The 21,063-nt window shown below is 45.9% G+C and overlaps 1 protein-coding gene across 3 annotated transcripts; it reads right to left on the reverse strand.

Annotated features, from left to right (window-relative positions):
* Nucleotides 1-20,874, reverse strand: UGP2 (UDP-glucose pyrophosphorylase 2). Of its 3 annotated transcripts, none has more exons than XM_063152332.1 (10): nt 20,826-20,874; nt 14,603-14,730; nt 13,972-14,079; nt 6,449-6,634; nt 4,935-5,068; nt 4,036-4,333; nt 2,857-3,054; nt 2,451-2,693; nt 1,990-2,094; nt 1-1,079 (listed from the first exon to the last, which is right to left on the reverse strand). In XM_063152332.1, exons 2-10 carry the CDS (start codon nt 14,714-14,716, stop codon nt 972-974), a joined length of 1,494 nt encoding a protein of 497 aa, XP_063008402.1. In that variant the 5' UTR covers nt 14,717-14,730; nt 20,826-20,874; the 3' UTR covers nt 1-971. The 3 variants fall into 3 exon arrangements, with proteins under 3 accessions (XP_063008402.1, XP_063008401.1, XP_063008400.1); XM_063152331.1 differs by lacking the exon at nt 20,826-20,874 and adding an exon at nt 20,591-20,664; XM_063152330.1 differs by lacking the exon at nt 20,826-20,874 and adding an exon at nt 20,242-20,397.
* Between the last annotated feature and the right edge of the window lie 189 nt (nt 20,875-21,063).

Consider the following 21,063-nt stretch of genomic DNA (forward strand, 5'->3'; position numbering starts at 1 on the left):
TTGTTTTTAAAGACCAACTTCTTTAATGATACATACCAGTGTTATACTAAGCTTATAAAATAAAGTTGTCTGCATGTAAATACAAGAGAAACATTAAGAAATCAATAGTGATCAGGACAGGGATTTCAATTCCTGTACAAATTTAGAAACTCAAGAGAAGATAAATTAACATACATCGCTGTGACAATATGAACATAGGTGTAGTCAACGTGATCCATTTATTGAAAAAAGAGGGCAGATCAAGATGGTGACAGGAGATCCAGTCTTAAATGGGATGTGAAAAAGCAAACACCACACGTGGCTACTGAGGCATTTTTCTCAAGTATTGGATTCTTTGGGCAAGTTTGGAACACGGATGATTCCCACTCTCACGATACGGAAATGGAGGTATTGACAGCCTTACCCCAGTACCTCGACGTACAACTGGGATAGGACATCCCACTTGTAGTTTGGGGGGGTTGAAGAGGGCTACAGCTTGTGAGCACATGAAATACAGGGTTTTAAGAGCCTGTTTAGCAGTAGTGAAACTTTTGGTTTTCAACTGTGCCTTCCTAAAATGTCACAGGAGTTGCCAACCATGTTGTCCCACCTGTATTGCTTCACAGCTTTATTTCTGCAGTTACAAGCAATTCAAAACTACTGAATGGTCGAGGGCGAGCCTCTGAACTTCTTATCAAAGAGGATCTGTCCATCTTCCCGCAAGACAAACAGTATTGCACTTCAAGGTTGTATTAACTGAGTTACAGAATCTCTTTAAGGACTGAAGCATTACTTACGCACATCCATGGCGCTTATGTGGCTGCTTAAAGATAAGCAAGAGAAATTAATTTTAAATTAATACTGCAGGGTACTGTGAAGATGACAAAGCATAGGCCCTCTGTGTACTTAGACTTCTAATGCTTAAAAGGTTCTTCCACGACAAGGCTGGTTGGGCACAGCAGCCCCAGCCTCGACTGTGCCCTCTCCTGGACTCAGTGGTCCAGGATCCGCAGGTTGCCAGATACGATTTTGTTCTCTAGTAGAGCTCCAGCTGGGATGTCAATCCTGTCACCATGGTTTGCAATGATGATGACTGTTCCCTAGGGAGACAGAAGAGGAAACAAGTTCAGAAACCTGTTGACGTGGAAGGGGGGCATAGGTTGTCTGGAGGAGCAGTCAAGTGTCAGCTGTACCACAGTCAGAGCCTGAATGCATTTAGTTGTATTGTTTCTGCATACACATTTGGGGGTCTTTTTTCCTCAGAACAAAGGTTTTAAGCATTACTGGAACCTCTTAACTACTGTGCTAGAGCCTATTGGCCTACTGGTAACTTAGTTGAAGACATGGTTGCTTTAAGGGCTCTTGTCTTGTCTGCACGCTTTGAAGTGGAAAAATGTTTCCCCCACCCTGGGTGTGTTCCAGGAAGGCTCCTATTCCAGCTGAACAGCAAATGTGGGGACAGAGGGACAGCTCAGAGCCCAAAGCCTGAGCCTGTGCCAGGTGATGCAGCACCACCTTCCACCCCTGGCAGCTGCCAAACTGCCCTAGAGAACTGCAGGTGCTGCCAGGACTATCAAGATCCTAAGGAAGAATTTGAGAGAAACAAACTTGCTCAGCTCCAACATTTACTAATAAATCGAGAACCCCAAAGCACTGCAAAAGCCTGAAAAGGGGTGGTAAGGCCAGCCTGGGAAGGGAGTTGGGACTGAGCCAAAGGGCAGAGGTAGCAGCAGTGTTTGAACAGAGATGTGATGTCTGTGGTGCTTTCAAGGTTCATAAATAAACCTCCTCTCAGCCTGGGCCTGCATGGAGCAGCAGCTCTGGCAGCAACATCCTGCACCCCATCACAAGGGTCACTGTCCAGCCATGGCCTCTTCCATCTTTGGGCCTGTTACCCAACTCCCAGGAGTGCTCCTATGGACTGTGTGTACAGGCACTGCCTCAGAATCAATTGCCAAGGAGCAGAGATCAGTCAGGTTTATTGCAGCAGCAACCCCACTGCACACTCACCTTTAATGAAACATTCTTCCCAAATGTAACATCACCTGAAACCGTGAGATGATCCAGCTCCAGCATATCTGGAATACTTTCAAACCTCCGCAGGTAATCTTGAACCTTTTGGAAAGAGAAAATAAATAAACAGTAATAAAGTCATCTCTGGATGAGGACAAGCATGGGAGAAGCCTTTTGAGTACTCTTCAGGAACCTTCCCATAACCTACATCTGCATCAATATAAAAGTTGCTACTTTGTAATTGTGATTTCTTTTAGAAACAAGTGTGAGAACAGTGGAACACAGAATGCACGTGGAGCACCCAGCATGCACAGCCAGTATCTGAATTCTCACAGCCTTCACAAAGGGCAAAAAAGGGAAGGCCCAGGTGGGCAGAGGTAGATAAAGCAAACCTCACTTTTCACTCAGTTATTGCTATGAGCTGTGTCTTTATTCAGAGCTGAGCACCAGGTGTTCACCTTTGTGAAGGAGCTTCCCAGTTTGACAAGAGGCACTGTTGGGAATTCGCGCTTCTCGCTCATGGTTAGAGACCCCGCATTAAGGCTGTACAAATTGGACATCACGAGCAAGAGATCCGAGGTGGTCTTCACAGGCAGGAAACGACTACGAGGGACGTTTATCCCCAGAGAGTTCTCAAAACTCTTGATAGCAGCACCAACTGCGGTCTCCAGCTGGATAACGTTCAAGCCTCCATCCAGAGTCTGGAAGAGAAAACTCAAGTGAACACATGGAGCAGGTCCTGGCACTCAGAGCTGCAGCCCAACGCCCCCAGCCTGGCTCTGTGAGGCAGCAGTGCCTGTTACCCACCCAGAAACTAAAAGTTTGTTTGGGTCAGTGTTCTCTAAACCCTTGCCAGCTGATTACCTTTGGGTTAACAATGATCTCCATGTCAATGGCGTTCTTCTCTTGCAGCCTTTTAATTGCAGACAGAGCTATCCACAAATTGTTGGTGTTGAATATTTTGAACTTCGACACAGACTTGAATTCATCCACGTGTGCTTTAGGGACCTGAGCTATCTCCACCAGCCTCAGCTTGTTCTCGTACTGCGTCAGCGTGCCACCCTGCAAGGGGCAGGTGAGAGGGTTTAAGTCCTGTTCATCAGAAGCCACAGAAATCTTCCCCTCAGCACAGGCAGATGCACTGCTCTGTTGGCATTTGATGTTGAACCCCAGAGAAAACACACATCTTGTTTTTAGTAACCAGCTACCAGGTTACTAATTATAGAGCATGTTTAAAGTACAGTCAGGACTGCCCAACAATCATATTTCAGCACTCCAAAATCGTTCCTTCCTTTAACGAATGGTTACTGAGAATATTTTGCAAATGCTGCTGTTGTCAAAAGTCACCCTCAGCAGTACTTTGTCAGATGATGGAGCAAAAGGTAAATTAAATCTAAGTATTCTTACAGTGCATTGCTGTGCTTTTATAGGGTAAAGTCAGAACTTCCCAAGTGAATACAGAGAAAATCCAAATCCTCATTCTCCCATACAAAAGAAGAGAGGCAGAGCACAGTAGCAGGACAAATTACTGCAGGCTACAAGTATTTGATACATGCCATAAACCTCTGAGAAATGCCACTCCTGGACTTGGTACAAAGCCAGGGGCTAGGGCAGGAGCAGGTGGGCAGCTGTGCCACACAGAGCTGTGCAATGCAGGGTTGGAAGTGCCTCAGACAGTTTTCTGTGAGACACAACTGCTGCATCCCAGCCCTCAATGCTGGCTTCAAGCTTCTGCCCCCAGTGTATGTGACAGTTTGGAGAAGGTGCAGAGGTTGTGACCTGCACCCTGCACATCCCTTGTGCTTCCAGGCCAGCCCAGGCTGTCCTCATCTGCTGCTGCCCAGAGCACATATCAAATCTGTTCCATGAATTACAACTTCCTAAACTTGCTGATTTTGTGCATCTCAAATTAGATCTGAGCTGATGTGTTAAATGGTGCCTAAAATAGCTATGAGGAGACTGGGTGCATGCCTGAATCCATGGATTCAGAGGAGGCTGAAGATGGCCACCAACACACTCAGACTCTCACTTATCTCCCTTTACCTTCACATCCGCCCGGGTTTTGTTTGTGACTTCCATGACAAATTCACAGCGTTTTCCATTGGGTGGGTTCATGAGGTGGTTAAGAATGTAAAGGTCCACAGTGGCACCCAAATTATCTATATTGGACACAAAAATATATTCCTTCCCCTCTGCAATGAGGTTGTCCAGCAGCCCAGAGTTGTAGAAGCTGGCGTAGATGTCTCCGTGGCCTGGAGGGTACCAGCACTCCGTGTTCTCTCCTGAGTAAGAGACATCCTTGGCTATTGGCAGCAGAGTTTCCTTGTTAATTCTGGGGTACCTGTGAGGACAATGGGTCTTGTTACATCCTCACCAGCATCAGAATAGCATCAAATAAAAATATTACAGTTAAGGTGCAGCTCCCTGGGCTTCTGGAGGTGTGCTTTTCCTGAGTATTCTGAACTGAAAGACCCTCCCACATTCTGAGCTGTCACTGAGAAGCTACAGAATGCAATCTACTCAAGGATGTAAAAGCACAGTTCTCAGGCCACACTGCACACCAGCTTTCCTCTGACAGGCAGGCCCAGAGCATAACAAACACCCCTCTGACCCAACAGCCACCCGGACTAGAGTTTGTTCTCCATAAGGAGAACAACTCCAGAGCCCAAGGATACTAACAGCAAATTCAGGAACCAAGGGGCCAGCAGCCAGTACACCACTATTTGTACATTTCTTAGAAACTGGGGCCCACACACCCCCTCTCCCCAATTTTAATACATTGCCCTTGACTCTGCCCAACCCCTGATGTTTCAGTCTCAGCACAAGGCCCAAAAGAGACTGAACACAGGTACAGAAGACACCTCAAACTCAAATCCACCCCATCTGGACTATGGAGAAACAAACTGTTTTCTTCTACCCCAAGTGGAGAAGTCTTTTGATACCTGCTTTGATTAAAAGTATATATCTTCACACGGCTGTGACTGTATTTCTGCAGGATTTTCTTTGTGTCATCGTCTGTGTTGAAGGAATTCATGAGAACCAGAGGAACATCGGTGTTGTAGGATTTGTTTAAATGCTGAGATGGGAAATAAATGGTAAATTCAGCATGTATTATTAGCTTTAACTCCTGATACCTGAGATTTTGGGAGAAAGAAATTAGGTGAAACAGACAGGAAATAATGAATGCATGAGGAAAAAAAAGAGATGCACTTATGCTACAAAAAGAATAATCAATCAGGTAAAGGAAAACAAATCCTTGTTAGTTGTAAAGATAAGACCCACCATAATTAATGTATCTTTAATTAGTGAATCTTTGTTTTTAAACCTGCATTGAGGTCTAAAATTTGAAACCACAAAACCACAAAATGATTACTTTAATTGTTGACTACAAAAGGCACGTTTTCCATCAAATCATTGCAGTCTGTCAAGGTGACATTTCCACAGTCTCTGCACAGGAAGCGCTTCCACATTTTCTTAGCAGACAGAGATGGACAATTGTATCAAGAACAAATTATAATTCAATTGTCACCATGTTAATTATTTGGGAATCTGTAGCATGGAGCTGAAATACATTTCCATGTGCACAACAAAGGCAAAAAAAAAAATAAAAATCAGAGATCACAGCAGTTCCACTGAAAATAGAAGGGGCAGGTGGAAAAGAGAAAGACCCTTGAGTGAATTTTAAGCCTTGTGTATCAGCTCACCCTCCTGTGCTGGAGCATTTGGGGTCATTACACTTTGGTGGAGTCAGAGACTTCCACAGTGATGCTTTGGAGAAAGGGCTGCATCAGCTGGATGCAAATTTGAGTTTGTCATAGAACCATCTAACACACATGGGAGAGCCACTCCAAACAACATCACACTGAGGCAAAAACTGTTGGCACTCCAGAAACCAGGGAGCAGGCACACCCCACCTCCTACTCTAATAACTGTCTGTCTTCCTTATCCACTCTAAGAGGAATATTCAGCATTAAAAACATAAGCCAAAACATCCTCTCCCAACACCAGCAGCTGTTATTTTCTTCTGCTCTTCTTTCTTCAGAGGAAAATGCCAACAATCTCTTCCAGTGCAAGAGTTTAAATGCATGAAGGAACTTGGAGCTGCTGTGAAAAGCTTTGTTCTAATGCACATAAAAAATCCCTTTTTGAAAAGACAAACTTGCAGCTGGAGGAGTCTGGAACAAGCCCAGGAGTTATCCAGGCCAGACAAGCTCTGCAGTGTGACTGCTTGTGCTCCTGATCCCCCTGTCCAGGCTGCTGTGCACAGCCTGGGTCACACTTGTGCTAACACATTGAGGGGCACAGAGTTCAGTCGCTGACTGCACCGTCCCTCTCTGCTTCACCCAGCACCAGACCTCGTCTCCCTTCTCCTCTTTCTTTTGGCAAGCCCCCACTGGATCCCCCTTAACAAGCCATGCAGGAGCAGCTCAGTGTGTGCTGGCTGCTGCAGCGTTACCTCGATCTGCTGCACTGTCAGGTCCAGGAAGGTGTTCTCGTTCCGCACCCCAATGAGGCTCTTGGGGCCTTTGCAGCCCATGCTTGTGCCCAAGCCACCATTGAGCTTCACCACCACCAGCTTGTTCAAGACAGAAGCAATGTTATCAGGCAGGCCTCTGGCCTTGATCTTCTCATAGGGCTGGATCTGGGAAAACAAAAGAACAAAAAAAAAACCAAAAACCCACAAACCCAGCAGTCAGATATTTGGAAAGAAATTGATTTCTCTAAAAACTTTCAAAACTTACAATCTGGTGATAAAATCCACATTTATTCACATGCCTTATGACACTAAAGAACATCTGCAAAGTGAGTCTACAGTAACTGTTTTGTTCTGATACAAATAACCTGGTTTGTTACTATAATGACCTCTTTTTCTCAAGAGGTTCTAAAGACTTTGTGACACCAGGCAGCATTCGCTTCATTCAGAGGAGAAGTCAGACCAGTTACACCACTTGTCACAACCCTGTTCCTGCCCTGCAGAAGGGCAGGGGGTTTCCTTGGGGACCATCTAACTCACTGCCCCACGGGATGGCCCCTCTCCCCCTCCAGTCAGGCCACAATTTAAGAACCAGGCCCTACATGCAAGGCATGTAACTTTCCTTCCCTGAGCAGCTTAAACTCATAGATTATTTTTCCCCCCTCTGAGGTTGTCAAAGGCAACATTCTTGGGAAAATGGGAAAATGTTGGTTCTTTAACTCAGTCTACACTGATTCTTATCCCAGCCACTACTCTGATACAATTCATTTCTCCTGACAGCATGATACAGAGTGGAAGAGAGTTCCCAGTTCTTATTCTGCTCTTTTCAGAACGTGTTCATCCAGCTCGTAACAGACCTTACAGGAAGTCTTCTACCTCATTGACAGCTGTTTCCTACAGGTTTAAGAACAGTCTGGGCTACATTTGGGGCTCATGATGGAGAGCAAAATCAGGCTCATAAGAACAGTGTGTCTCACATTAGGTACTGTTGCCCCTTTACTAAAAGCACCTAAGTCAAAGAAATAATGGTAACAATGCCACAGTAAGAATCATGCCAAAACTGTTAGACCAGAATCAATACATTTATCTTTTAGCCTGCCCTTTTAGGGATTTTCTTTTGAAGAAAAGCCTTTGTGTTCCAGTGCTGTAGCATTCTAGCTGCTAGAATTTTATTTTTATTCTGATAAGAGGTGCGTAAGATCCACAGCTGGTTTCCAAGACCAAATACATACAGAGTAGTTTTCAGAGCTGTGTTTGCTTTGGGCAAGGGCTGGGGTTCAAATGGAAATTCACGCTGCCCTGGAACAAGAGTCATGTTTCTCACTGGGATACGCGGGCGTAGAGAGGATGCCTTGCGCAATTCCAGCGTTCTGGGACACCCCGGGCAGCAGATCAGGGCAGATCCCCCACAGGAGGGAAATTCTGCCCATGGGATCTGGAAAGCCTAAAGGATGCACTGCAAGAGAAGATAACTCCACATGGAGGTGTCATGGCTGGGACAGAAACAGCATCACAATCACTGTCATTTCATGAGGACACAGGCAGGAGCTTCCTGCAAACCGCCAAGAACTTTTCAGGAACAGAAGCACACAGAAAGTGGACTCTTGCTGTGCTTTTCTTTTGAAGAAAAGCCCTGGTGTTCCAGTGCTGTAGCATTCTAGCTGCTAGAACATTATTTTAATTATGAGATTATGCTCAGGCTGAAGCACCCTGAAAAACTGCTCTTCTCATTAACAAGGAGATGATAAATCCTGGGTTTAATGTCTTGGAGGTGCATCAGGAAGCTCAATGAACATGCTGCTACCAGCAGGACATAGAGACTTACACTCAGATTTACTGCTTCCCATCCCCTCCAAGGTCAGGAACACCCTGCATTGGACTTGTACATGGATTAAAAACATCTCATCTCAAGCTTTAGCTGGGTGGGATGTGAGTCACATCCATGATGTTCTGACACTGTCTGAACATCCAAAAAAATTATCTCAACTTTCAAGTCTCACTATGTTCTTCTTGCATCACTCACAAAAAGCAGAAAATCTGACACACAGTTCAGGGCCAGACTGCCTCAAAAATCATTTGCTTTTGCTAAAGTGCCAACTACGTTTTGATGCTTTCACTATCATGCCTGAAACCAGCTTTTGCAGGATGTTCAGAGTAGAATTCCTGAAGAAGGTAACAGTTCCATCAAGGACTCGGTTCACTGGATGTTTCACCAGTTACAACACACAATTTATGACTCAGCCTCACTAAATGTTTCAGTTTCTTCTGGCACAGGCATTGGAAACATCAACTTGGCAATAAAGCCCTGGATCTTGAAGGGTCTTTAATTCAGAGAATAACAAATGTCAAAAAGTCAAGTTCCAGCAGGAACGTTGCAGCACCAGGACTGCTGGATGCCAGAGCTATCAATCCAGCAGTTCCAGCCATGTGCAGGCACTGATATGCACAAATACCTCATCACCTACAAGCCTATACACAACTGGAGAAGTGCTCCACAGCAATAAAAATCAATTCTTGCTCTAAGGGTTTGGAATTGTGTGCTTGACAAGTAAGTGCTGATGGGGAAATCTTCAGGAAAAGCCAGGGGCAGGAATGCCATGTCTTACAGATGCATGGCTGCAGTGTCACTTGCTTGAGACAGCCTGGCAGCCCTGGTTTGGGACTGCTCTAAGATGACACATGCAGCTTCTTTTGTTTTTCAGCCAATGCCACAGAAGTGATTTCTTGGAACAGCCTGGATGAGGCAATGTTGGGAGTTTGACTAACAGATTCCAGCAGCCTCCTCCTACTGCAAGGAGCCTTGCAAGAGTTTGTCAGAGACAGACAGAATGAGCATCAGGGCTGTCACCGTGGGCAGACCGGAAAGGAGGACGCCCCTATTAGTTAATGTGTACTTACAGCTTGAGGAAACATTTACTCAGCACCAAGGGACAGTTCTGGAAACAGCACCACATTAAGAGGTCTCTGCCCTCATGAGACCCCACCTGCAGTGCTGCACCCAGATATGGAGTCCTCAGCACAGGAAATCTGTGGACCTGTTAGAGCAGTGCAGAGGAGAGCCACAAAGGTGATCAGAGAGAGAGAGAACAGCCCTCCTGTGAGATCAGGGTGGGGAGAGCTGGGGGTGGTCAGCCTGGGGAAGAGGAGCCTTTGGGAGGCCTTACAGCACCTAGAGGGGGCTTACAGAGGAAGAGAGACTCCTTACACAGGCTGATATGGACAGGAGAAGGGGAATAGTTTCCAACGACAAGGGTTGAGATTTATATCAGATCTTAGGAAGAAGTTCTTTACTCTGAGGGTGGTAAAGCAGAGGAACAGCTCAGCCAGACAAGCTGTGGCTGCCCCATCCCCAGAGGTGTCCAAGGCCAAGTTCAATAGGGCTTGGAGCAGTCTGGTCTAGTAGAAGACGTCCCTGTGCAGGGAAGGGGGGTGGAACAAGATAATTTTTAAGATCCCTTCCAAACCATTCCACAATTCTATGAACCCTTAAAACTTGTTTCCAAAGTTCAAGATTAAGAAGATATTCAGCTTTTGAGTAAGGGCATAACATTCATTCTTTTCCTTCATGATATAGCTCACTGAGGTGACAACCTGAGCTGCAGACAAGAATCCAACCTCTGGGGAATAAAAAAACAAAGGCTCTAATAGACAAGCTCCTTTCACACTCACATTGCTTCAGATGCTCTCTTTACATCCCAGATGAGGTTCTGCACTGCTGTTCTGAGGTTAACTTGATCACTGCAGTTCTCTCAGAGGCCTCCCAGCAGGACTTTGCTATTGCTTCCAATTCAAACAAACAGATGGCTGTAATCTACATCGAGGGGATTAAGTTACACTTGCCATGTCCACATTCTTTACCTCCTCTCCCTGTTAACTGGCACTCTCAGTGAACTTTCTTCTCTGGAGACTGTAACAGTAATGGGTGCTAACTATGCGAGCTATCACTGTAAGCCTTTGGACATATGAAAGCAAAGCATCTGGAAGGAAAAAACAAGTCAGAGGTTTACCAATATAGTGTGAAATGGGTTCAATCTTCTGTTACTGTCATCAGTATAAGCTGTTACACTGAAAACATGGAGGTCAGGGGTGGAATCTCCCATTGCAGAGAAAAACAGGAATACTACAAAGCAATAGTTTCTGTTTCAATTTACTGACAGGAGACTTTACTTGTCTTCAGGAAGAAGCAGAAGCTACATTCAGAGAACAAATACAATAGGTAACACACTAGATGGCCTATAGAAGTCTCATCAGAAATTCTGCTTCTGCACAGCACTCACAGCACTGTCCCTTGGCACTGGGCAAAAGCCTGAAACACTCTTCCCCACCCAAAGGACAAAGCCATATATCCAATAAACTATTCATGTGTGGCAGCAGCTCTCTGGCCACAGAGAGCAGGCACAGACTTCCCTAGGCATTGTCCTGGGGAGGGCTGTGAGATCAGAGAAAAGAATGAGAAACAATTCTTATCTCCACTTGCTGCACCTGTTGCTGTGCACATGTGAAATGTGTTATGGAGATTGTCCACCAAAGGGGGATTTCTTAATTGGACACTGGATGGTGTTTGGATTGATTGACCAATGAAGTCAAAGCTGTATGGGACTGTCTGTAAGGGTTAGGAGCTTCTTACTACTTACAGTAGAAGACAGAACAATGAAACAATTGATCAGCCTTCTGCAATCATGGGATCAATGCTAATTGTTACCCCTTTGGGGAGTCACACAACATTCATGAACTTTTTTAAGCTGCAAAATAAATTAAAAAGCAACAAACCCACACTTTGGCAGATGATTTGTGTGCCTGTTTACAGATACACATGTATGTCTGTGTGTTTATAATGTATGTCTGTGTGTTTATACACACAGAGGCACATAGATACCTCAACATATGCCTTTTGCTCTACTAGGGATCAGCTGAAGATTAGACTTGCCAGAATTCCCAGCAGCAAAGCAAGTCTCCAAAACAATCACAGGCAAATAAATACACACTGCAAAGAATTTGGTGCTTTCTAGGCCATGATCCTTGCAGTGTGAAATTGTCCAAGCAGCCAAGCATCCCACCACCTCATAAAACAAGGTCATCCCTACAGGCAATTATAAATCACTTGCAAGATTACCAGCAAACACTTCTTCCATACACCAATCCCTGTGCTGTTGTAACAAGAGCAGGAGCAGAATATGCTCTGAGGTTTTATGCAAAAAGAAAACTCAATTGGAACTGAAGCACTCAAACTAAATATGTGTTCACAGATGGATACCTGTCCCAAAGAACTCAGTACTGCAGCCCTTCAGAAGTTATCCCTCTTTAGCCCTCCTAAAAGCTCACACTGCTCTTACCCATACTAGCTAGACCAGTAATTCTGAAATTCTGGTCTTTATGAAATCAACTTTTATTTAATAATTCCATATTGCATACTCCTCAGTAAAGAACAATTTGGGAGAAGGTCCCTTGGAATATGTCTTATGAGGAATCCTCTTCATTTTCCACAGCATGTCCCTAACATGACTGATGCATTAAAAAGGAGGGAGTGGATAGAGCAGGGAGAGATAGAAATCATAAGGTCAGCAAAAAGGAGAAAGGAAAAAAACAAAGACATTTATCTTTGCTCAGTTTTCATAAGCACTCAAACCCATGTCCTGTCGGATCAGGAAGTCCAAGCATCCCTAGAGAAAGGGGTATTTACTATGAAGTGAAGAAGGCATGGAAAGAAGTTTGTTAGCAGATATTCTGCCCCAGCTCTCTTCTGTGGCACTTACCAACAAAGCATGGTTATTTGATTTAGAGTTCATGCTAGGAAGCAAAATTTCACTTCCTGTCGTGCACGCATCTCATCAGACCAGAAGTCACCTGATTTTGCAGGTCACTGATTTTGCAGAATTCTTACCTTTCACTCTCTCATCAAAAGCTATTTTGCTACCTAGCACATGGACCCATTTGAGAATGAGCAGTACAGGCCATAAGGAAACAAGAGAGATACTCTTTCTAATTCTGCCATTCTCTACTCAGCACTCTGTGACCTGAAGTTAGTTGTTTTTCAGCAGCTTGCCATGCCTGGGAATACGCCCCCAGTCTATTTCAGAGCCTTGCCACAACCTCCAGTTTGACATCTGCTCCAGATGTCCTACCTGCGTACTTTCAGACCTTTACAGAACCTGTAAGTTTTTTCACTGAAGGTGTGCAAAACTTGAAAAATAGACAGCAGCTCTTCCTCTCCACAAAGCACCCATTCACTCACATCAAACTTCTGTAATTTAATCCCCTCTCTTGGCACAGGGAACAGTTTATTCCTTTGATTGTCCTAACTACCTTCTTACATATTTAAAAGACCTATCATCCCCCCAGAGTCTCAAGCCCCTCTACACGGAAAGAAATCCCCTTTTCTTCAGCCTTCCTTGTAAGTCATCTTATCTAGAACTTCAATTTCCCACCCTGGCCTCTTCATTAAGGGCAGGCTTCTCTCTCCAAAGCAACACTTCATTCACTGTTGCAGTACAGAAAAGAGAGACATCACATGTTTTTGAAGTTAAAAGAAAACACTCAACCTTGGAAAAACCCTAGACTTGCTCTAAAACAGCATCATTCTTCAACGCTTTACAGAGCAGCCCTGCATCTGTTCTGGAAGTGACTGGACAGCCTGCCTTTCATGGGGAACAGAGCCTCGATTGAGGCACACAGAGAGCCTCAGAGAAACCACAGGCCTGGGAGCACACAGAGCTCCTGCAATATGCCAAGATCACTAGGCTGGGAAAAGCAAGAATCCGCAGCACAACTACACCATTCGTTACACAAGAGTCAAAGGACAGCCTAAGGCCACTGATGAATCAGTAAAATGAGGTTAGGTTTAATAGGAAGTATTTATTTCAGTACTAAACAGTGCTGAAAAAATACATAGTGCTTTTTCAGCAGCAGCTCAAATTATAGGTTATAAGTTACAACAACATAGACAACATAAGAAAATCAGGCTCCAAAACCCCCTACAGTCAACTCCTTGTTCCAGATCCCTCACTTTTGCTGAGCTTCTGCAGGTTACAGAAGTTGCTAAATGAGCTCTATTACCCAGCCCACTTGCCATATGTCCCTTTCAAATTATTAAACATAAAGGATTGCTGGAAACAGTCTCATCTGAGATGTGCAACCCTCTTCTACAGGCAGGAGGGAAATGGGAACAACAAAGGTCCTCCCTACTTCCCCTCTAACACAGGTTTCCTCCAGAGAAGGCACCAAATGGTGAGGTGGCATCTGTCCCATTTTGCTCCCCTGCTCCCAGAACAGCTAACAAAATAATACCAAAGAACTTGACACATATGGTAAGCAGAACCTGATATTCAGGAAGACATACAGCATATGTCAACAAATAATTATTTCTCAGTTAGAACCCAAAGTGTTGTCCTACATGGTTTTATAGAACCACAGCAGACAGACCCATTCAATGGTGAATACATCATTTGCCTTAAGTAGCAATTATCAGTTTTATTTTTCTTACACACCGTCACCTAATCACAACTTACAGAATCTTCTGGAGGTCTCTGAATCTTCCCCCAGTCCACAGATGGTCCCTTTTCTTGTAGAAATCTATGAAATAGCTTCTTAAATCCTTCCAGGTCCTTTTTAGTGTGCTACAAAGAAGAAATGCATTAGTTAATGCTGGCATTCAATGCACACCTACTCAATCACAGAAGCATTTCTACAAATTGATGTACAATCTATTCACGAGAGTAATTTCATGAGCACTCAAGTAGATGCGCTAAACTTCAGGTAAAATTCCAGAAGTTACCAAAAGCTCATTTTCACTAAAACTCAGAGTACAAAACCAGCTTGGATACACAACAAGTCTTTTGTCATTACAATTTGGCTCAACATTTAAGATAACAGGTTTACCCTCCCTTTCTGTAATCCATTGAAGATTACACAGAACCTTTAATAACTAAAGATGATTAAACACTTAATAACTCCGTCACCCAGTCTAGAGGGAACCGAAAGTCTCCTACTGACATTGTATCCTGGCTACTCTTCCACACAGGATCAGAGCACATCCTAAAAATAAGGACCTGGAAATCTGTGATTTATCTCCTTTCTGAGATTTGCCTCAGTGCATCCCATTTCTCATGCGCTGAGCAGCACCCACTCCATGCTCCTTACCTCTATCTCATTTGAGTGTGCGGTCGCAAGGATCTTATCAAGTTCTACTTTCATTGAATACTCCAGCTCCTGCCGAATGACTTCCTGAAACTGTGAGGAGCCAGCTTGAGACATTGCTTGGCTGAAATCTTGAATAAAAACAAAAGAAAATTATTAAAAAAAACCAACCCCAAACTAACTTATTTAGACTACAAACAGCCTTCAATTTTCTTTAAAAAGATTGATAAACTCATAAAATTCAGTCGTGTTTTATCAGTCGTGTGCTAGCATTCCAGGAATCTAAAGTTTTTGTTCCTAGTTACTTGGGGAACAGATCTTAAATTGGGCCAAAGAATAATGACCCTTCTTTCAAAACTCAAAAGCACCCCAAAGGACCAATGGTCCATCTCCAGAAGTATCCAAAAATCTGCAGCACTGCACTTTTTCACTAGAGAAGTCATATTCTACCACATCAACACACTTTATCAAGTAGAAGTGCGAAAAATAAGAATTTTCTTACTGAAAAGTTATGTAGAAGGTATCCCTCTGCTCCACAAGCAAATATAAACATAAGCTTTAATTATTTACACAGTGCACTTTCACAAGATCTTCTGTTTGTTCCAGTAAACATTCTCTTACTTTGTCATGAGTATTTTCACACTACAGCATGCATTTCAGTTTCTAAGCAACCTAGAAAATTGGGCTGTCTATCACTTCAGCATTTGTTTTGTTTTTCAGAGTGATAAACTCCACAAACGTGAAAAAGACTAAATACATAAATATGCTATAAAGTCCGCCCTGCAGAAAGAGCCGGCAGAGAACACGACTTTATTTTCCAGCAGAAAGCATTGGAAGCGAGTGTATTCTCAAAAGACATTCTGAGTATGTTCTCTAAAGACCTCAGTTAATTTAATTTCTGCCAAATCCCTTGAGTGATCACTTCCCTGTAACACAGAGAGTGATGCATTGCCAAATATAGCTGGATTTTAGAAATACCCTGAATAGTAGTGCAAAAAAGGGACAGGAGGGAACTTCACAAGCGAACAGAGCAACACTGACAGAAAACATTGTTAGAAGAGGAACCTGCATTTAAAGTCTACTTATTGAGAACATGCATTAAAAGGCTCTTCTATTGAAAATGTCTAAGAAAACCAGAAATGGTTAATTTTAATTCAATTTTGATTTTATTTTATTTTTCTAAGCAAAGTATTGCACAGCCTCAGCCTCAGTGACAGTATCTAATCCTTGCTTTGAAGCCCACAGAAGCCATTTTCCTGACTGCACTGTTTTGCAGGTAGGGGAGGGAGAGAAAAAAAAAAAAAAAGACAGACAAGTGCTGCAGTGCACATAGTATGTGTGGTGCAACACGGGAAAACGCCAGCTCAAGATGAACAGTACACTGAACAATAGGTCCTTTTTTAAAATCCAATGCTTCATTTAGTAGTAAAAGCAGGTAAGAGTTGAAAGCCTGTTAGGCGTATCTTTCCGGGTCAAATGTGTGAAAACACAGGCAGCTCTCCACCAGGAAGCACTTTTTCCTACAGAAAAACAAGGAGGTCTGTACCAGCTCCATGCTTAACACCAAGCTGCTACAAGTACTCGCTGCATTTCGTCCCTTCGGGGTGATGCACACGGAAACAATTGCCAGGAGAAGCTTTTACATGTTTCCAATCCTCCCTGCAACACGTTACAATACACCACTTCTGCTACAACAACAACAACAACAGTGGCCATGTCCCGTTTCTGGCCGGCCTGTAACACATCTGAACCTCCCAGAGTGATGCAACACATCTCGTAAGGAACTCTGCAAATTCCGAGTCTCAGCAGAGACCTTCAGTCGTGCTCTGGAGCACACTGGGGCTGAGGGAGGCACAGCCAGCCTCCCTGGGCTGCCATGGAATAGGAAAAGATTGTTCTGCTCACATTAGCCAAAAGACTTATGTCTACCAGAAAAAAGCACTTGGAGACAAAGCAACATCACAAACAAATAGAGATAAATCGGCATCATAAAAGTAAATATATGTCAATGTCCTGGTTTAGGGGTCTTTTTTTTTTTTTTTTTTTTTTCTGGAATATTCTAAGTTCTTCACAAACAGAATGAGCAAATGCTAAACACGTTTGATCACCAGCACCCTCACAGGAAAGCAAAGCAGACCTGTTGCTTTTCCCAATACCAGGCACCAGGCACGCTGAGCAGCAGCTGGATGGGACAGCTCTTACTGAACCCCAGCCTGCCAAAGCTGCCACTGCCATACTCTTCATCAGCAGCGAGGGATATTCAGGCTTTGCATTTAACATTTATCAACTTCTGCGACCCCTCAGCCTCATCCAGAGCCAGGGCGTCAGCACACAGCTGCTCAGGCAGAGCATTCCTAATGCTATTAGTCCAATTATTATTATTACAGGGAAAGAGAGAGGAAGGATGTGGCTGGAGTCCATAAAGACACGTGCTTGCCTGGTGCAAGAAAAGCATCTATTCTGCATAGGTAAGAATGTGAATTCTGTAACTAAGAGAAGTGACAGCTCTTCTACTCTTAAGGTGCCACTGTGAGGCAAAGGCTTTGAGCATTTATCTTGGAAATAACCATCAGGACTTGGGCTGCCCTCTGTAAATGCTCCCCAAAGCAGTATTGGGGCATAATATGAGTGAACGTGGCTCTCGTTGTTCCTGCTGCCCCTCAGAGCTTTTGGGAAGGAGCTGGCATTCACACATCCCAGCCTGCAGCTGGCAGAAAGACAACTGCAGTCCTTTAACACAAACTGCAGCTGAATTTCACAGCCTGGGTGAAGGCTGATTTCCCTTCCCACCCAGCAGCAACAAGGAAGTTGAAAGGCCAGTGCAACTGCATATCTGAAAGCAATTCTTCCCTGCAGGTAACTAAAACTTCCTAAGGCCATAATGAAAAGTAGTTACTGTGCCTCTAACAATCAGATGGAGGCTGGGGTGCTGGATAACCGCAGGAAGAGATTTCCAAGGATACACGTGGCCATAAAATCCCAAATAATGTTAAAAGAAATGCCTCTTCCAAACTGTTTCGCAATCAATGCCTCATATTTCAGCCTAAGCCCACTTTTATGAAACCAGTGTTCTTGAACACTCATCAGACGTACGAAAAGGGTGGGATAAAGTAGTGGAAGACTCTTGGGGGACCTGCCCACACAGGAAATGAGCACAGACCAGAAGAGCATGACTAAATAGCTGAGACTTCGGAGAACACTGGGCTTTGCAAAAACAGCCACACAGGATAGCTCACATTAATGCCTTTGGTAGAAAGTGTTCCCCCAAGCAGCAGAGACAGGACAGCACTTCAGTCAAGTTCATGGTGGTGTTTGATGCATGGAGAATTTCACTCCAACCCTCCTGCCCCCACCCACTGTTATTTCTAGCAGGCTTTTGTGCTTTGCTCTCTGGCCCCTGCCCTCACAACACAAGCTACAGCACACAGAAGAGTACTGGCAGATTTATGATGCCTAATTTTATAACTGACGTGTAAAAAAACAAATCATGGCATATCAGAGCAAGCTAATAGAAAGGAGGACTTTGTACACTACCAGAAACAACACAAGAGGCAGATCTCCTCTTGTTCTCCTGCACAAGAACAGAACAGTGGTCACATCATACTGAGGGGCTTGCACATATTTCCTTTCTGCTGTCCTTCCTCTTATTCCACATTAAAGGCAGATAAAATTGTTAAGATTGATTAATTTTGTTCATTAATCCACACAGAAGAGAACTTCACTGCCTTGGTACTACAAGGAGGCAGCACAGGAGGGAGTTGTGGGACAAGTCAAGCAAGAACCTCTCTCATGAAAAAGTAGGGAATCTCTTGGGCTGAGGGTTATGAGTTGTGATTACTTTTACAGCCCAAGTAAGTACACAGAAAGACCTACAGCAGAAAATTATTTAGGTCTCCCTGGAGCCACAGTAATCCATAAAAACCAAGAAGGGTGGCCAGTAAGTTACAACACTCAGCTAAACTTTAAATGCTTTACCCTTGAACTCGGTGCTCAGGGTACAGAGTGAATGCCTTAACTTCCAATGATTCCGCTTAAAGTTCAAGGCAATTTTTATCTCTGGCAGGGATAAAAGTCTGTCTCTTTAAATACCCACACTATAATGTGCAATGCTAACAAACACTACTTTGAATTTTAGAACTGAACATACCCACTCAGACTCTACAAACCTTTTCCTACTACCAGAGGCAAAATTTGCCAACACATACAGGACTGAAGCATACGTGAAGTGAAACCTTTATGCCCTGACTCTTCTTGACAGATGAGCACATTAGTCTGAGCTAACTCAGAAATTTGCAACCTGGGAAGCTGCTCTGCCAGCTGCACACACCAAGAATTTAGGTGTTACAGTCAGACACAGCTGAATTTCCCAGTTTAGCAGATGATCCACACGCTAAAAATATCATTTGACATGACAACATGTTTTAGTACTATTGGCCTGACCAAAGAGTATCTAAACAGTGGATGGTTTGGGTTTTTTTTTTAAGGCTTCCAGGATTGTCAAATCTCTGGTAATATTTTAAAAACCAATTACGATCATTACATAGGTTTGTACAGCTTTCTGTTCCAGAAATAACAGCACTTCTCTGCAAGATGGCCACCTTCAGCAGTAGTCTGAGATAAGCCAATTCTATTTTAAAAGAACAATTAGCAATATATTTTCCTAATCAACTTCACAAGGGCTTATCTTGGTAACTTTCAGAGTGGCCGGTTGAGCAACGTGCTGGCAGCACTTTCCTCCTGCAGCTGCCTGCTTTCTGCCCAGGTGTCACAGGGCATTTCCAGACAGGTGATGCCTCCACACAGCCAGCATTGTCCAGCCCCGGACACCCACTCTGGGATGGACACTGATTTCCCAGAGCCTGCCAAGGCCCTCAGTTGCCTGCAACACCCAAGTCTGTATAGCAAACGACCTGCTCGTGTTCCTTCTGCAGGCAGCATGCCATTTGTTGATTGGCCTGCGTGGATTTATATTAAGGAACCCTATAGGCACGTATTTCATTACAAAAAAAAAAGCACACCCGCACCACGAGGAATATAGGAAAACGGGAAGAAAACTGCAACGGCAATGCACCAAAGTAATTTTTCTTCCCAAAATGACCTCTTGCGGGCTGGTTCCCTGTTTCACAGGGAATCCGAAACTCAGACCACGTACACACAAACACTCACACATGCGGAGAGGAGTAAAGGAGAGCACCGGAGCCTACCGGGATCAAAAAACGCCAAAAACACACTCAAGCCTCAGGGAAAAAAAAAAAAAAAAAAAAAAAAAAAAAAAAAAAAAAAAGAGGAAATGAAAGAAAAAAGAGAAAAAAAGCGAAGACGTTCAGCCTCGGCATGCATCCTCCCACAACTTTGCCAGACAGCTCAGCGGACAGGGGCGATTTGTGCTGGCGAGGTCCCGCAGGATCCCCCAGCCCCTGGCCGCGCACAGCCCCGGGCGCAGCCCCGCCGCCCGGTCCCGCCGTGCGCCCGCACAGCCGAACCGAGCCGGGTCACGGATCACGGGCAGGGCTCCGGGGCAGCCCGGGCACATCGCAGCCCGGCGGCTGCCGCCGAGGCAGCGGGAACGCCGACCCAAAACACAGCGCAGCCCCGCGTACGCACGGCGGAGGGGCCGGGAAAAACACAGCGCGTCAGCTTACCTTTCAGGAGAGCCGACATTTTCGCGCTTTAATAAATAAACAAGCACTTGGGTCAACGCGGAGCGCCTCGCTCGGGGGTTCCGCCCCGCGAAGGGCCGGAGCGCGGCTGCCGCCCCTGCGGAGGCTGCGGCGGGAGAGGCGGCGACCCCGGCCTCGCTGGGAGCTCCCTCCCTGCCGCCCGCCCGCCCGCCGCGCTGCCCCTCCGCCGAGCAGTCCCTCCCGGGCCGGCGGGCGGGCGGCGAACCCCGAGCAATTTAAATTTCATCAATGGAAGAGGCGGACCCGCCGCGCCCCGGGTTTCACCACCCCCGACCCTCCCCTCCCCTCCCCGCCGGGCCGGGCCGCCCACCTCCCCGGGGAGCTCCCGCGCGGCTCCTCCCCGCTCCGGGACGCGATGGGACGGGACAGGCCGGGCCGGGCCGGGCCGGCGCGGCCGCCCCGCGCTCCGCCCGCCCCGCGCGGCCGCCAGGCCGGGGGCGGCCCCGCCCCGCCCCACCGCCGTCCCGGGCCGGGCCGGGCCGCGCCGCGGGGCCCCTTCCCCCGCCCGGGCCGGGCGGTGCCGGCGGCGGCCGCGCCGAACCCACCTCGTCCTGCGGCACCGCGGGCGGGGGGCGGGGACCCGCCTGCCGCGCGCGCCCCCGCCCACCCCTCCCCCCGCGGCGGGGGCGGGGCCGGCGCCCATCCCGGCGGGCCCCTCGCGCGCCGCCGCCGCCGCCGGAAGTGGGCGGGGCCCGGGAGCCGCCCCCCGGCCCGGAGCGGCGGCCGCGGGAAGCGGGGCGGGAGCGGCGGCCGGGGGGACGTGGGGCCGGCGGAGCGGCCGGG

This window comes from Melospiza melodia, chromosome 3, assembly GCF_035770615.1.
Source record: "Melospiza melodia melodia isolate bMelMel2 chromosome 3, bMelMel2.pri, whole genome shotgun sequence".
Taxonomy (NCBI): domain Eukaryota; kingdom Metazoa; phylum Chordata; class Aves; order Passeriformes; family Passerellidae; genus Melospiza; species Melospiza melodia.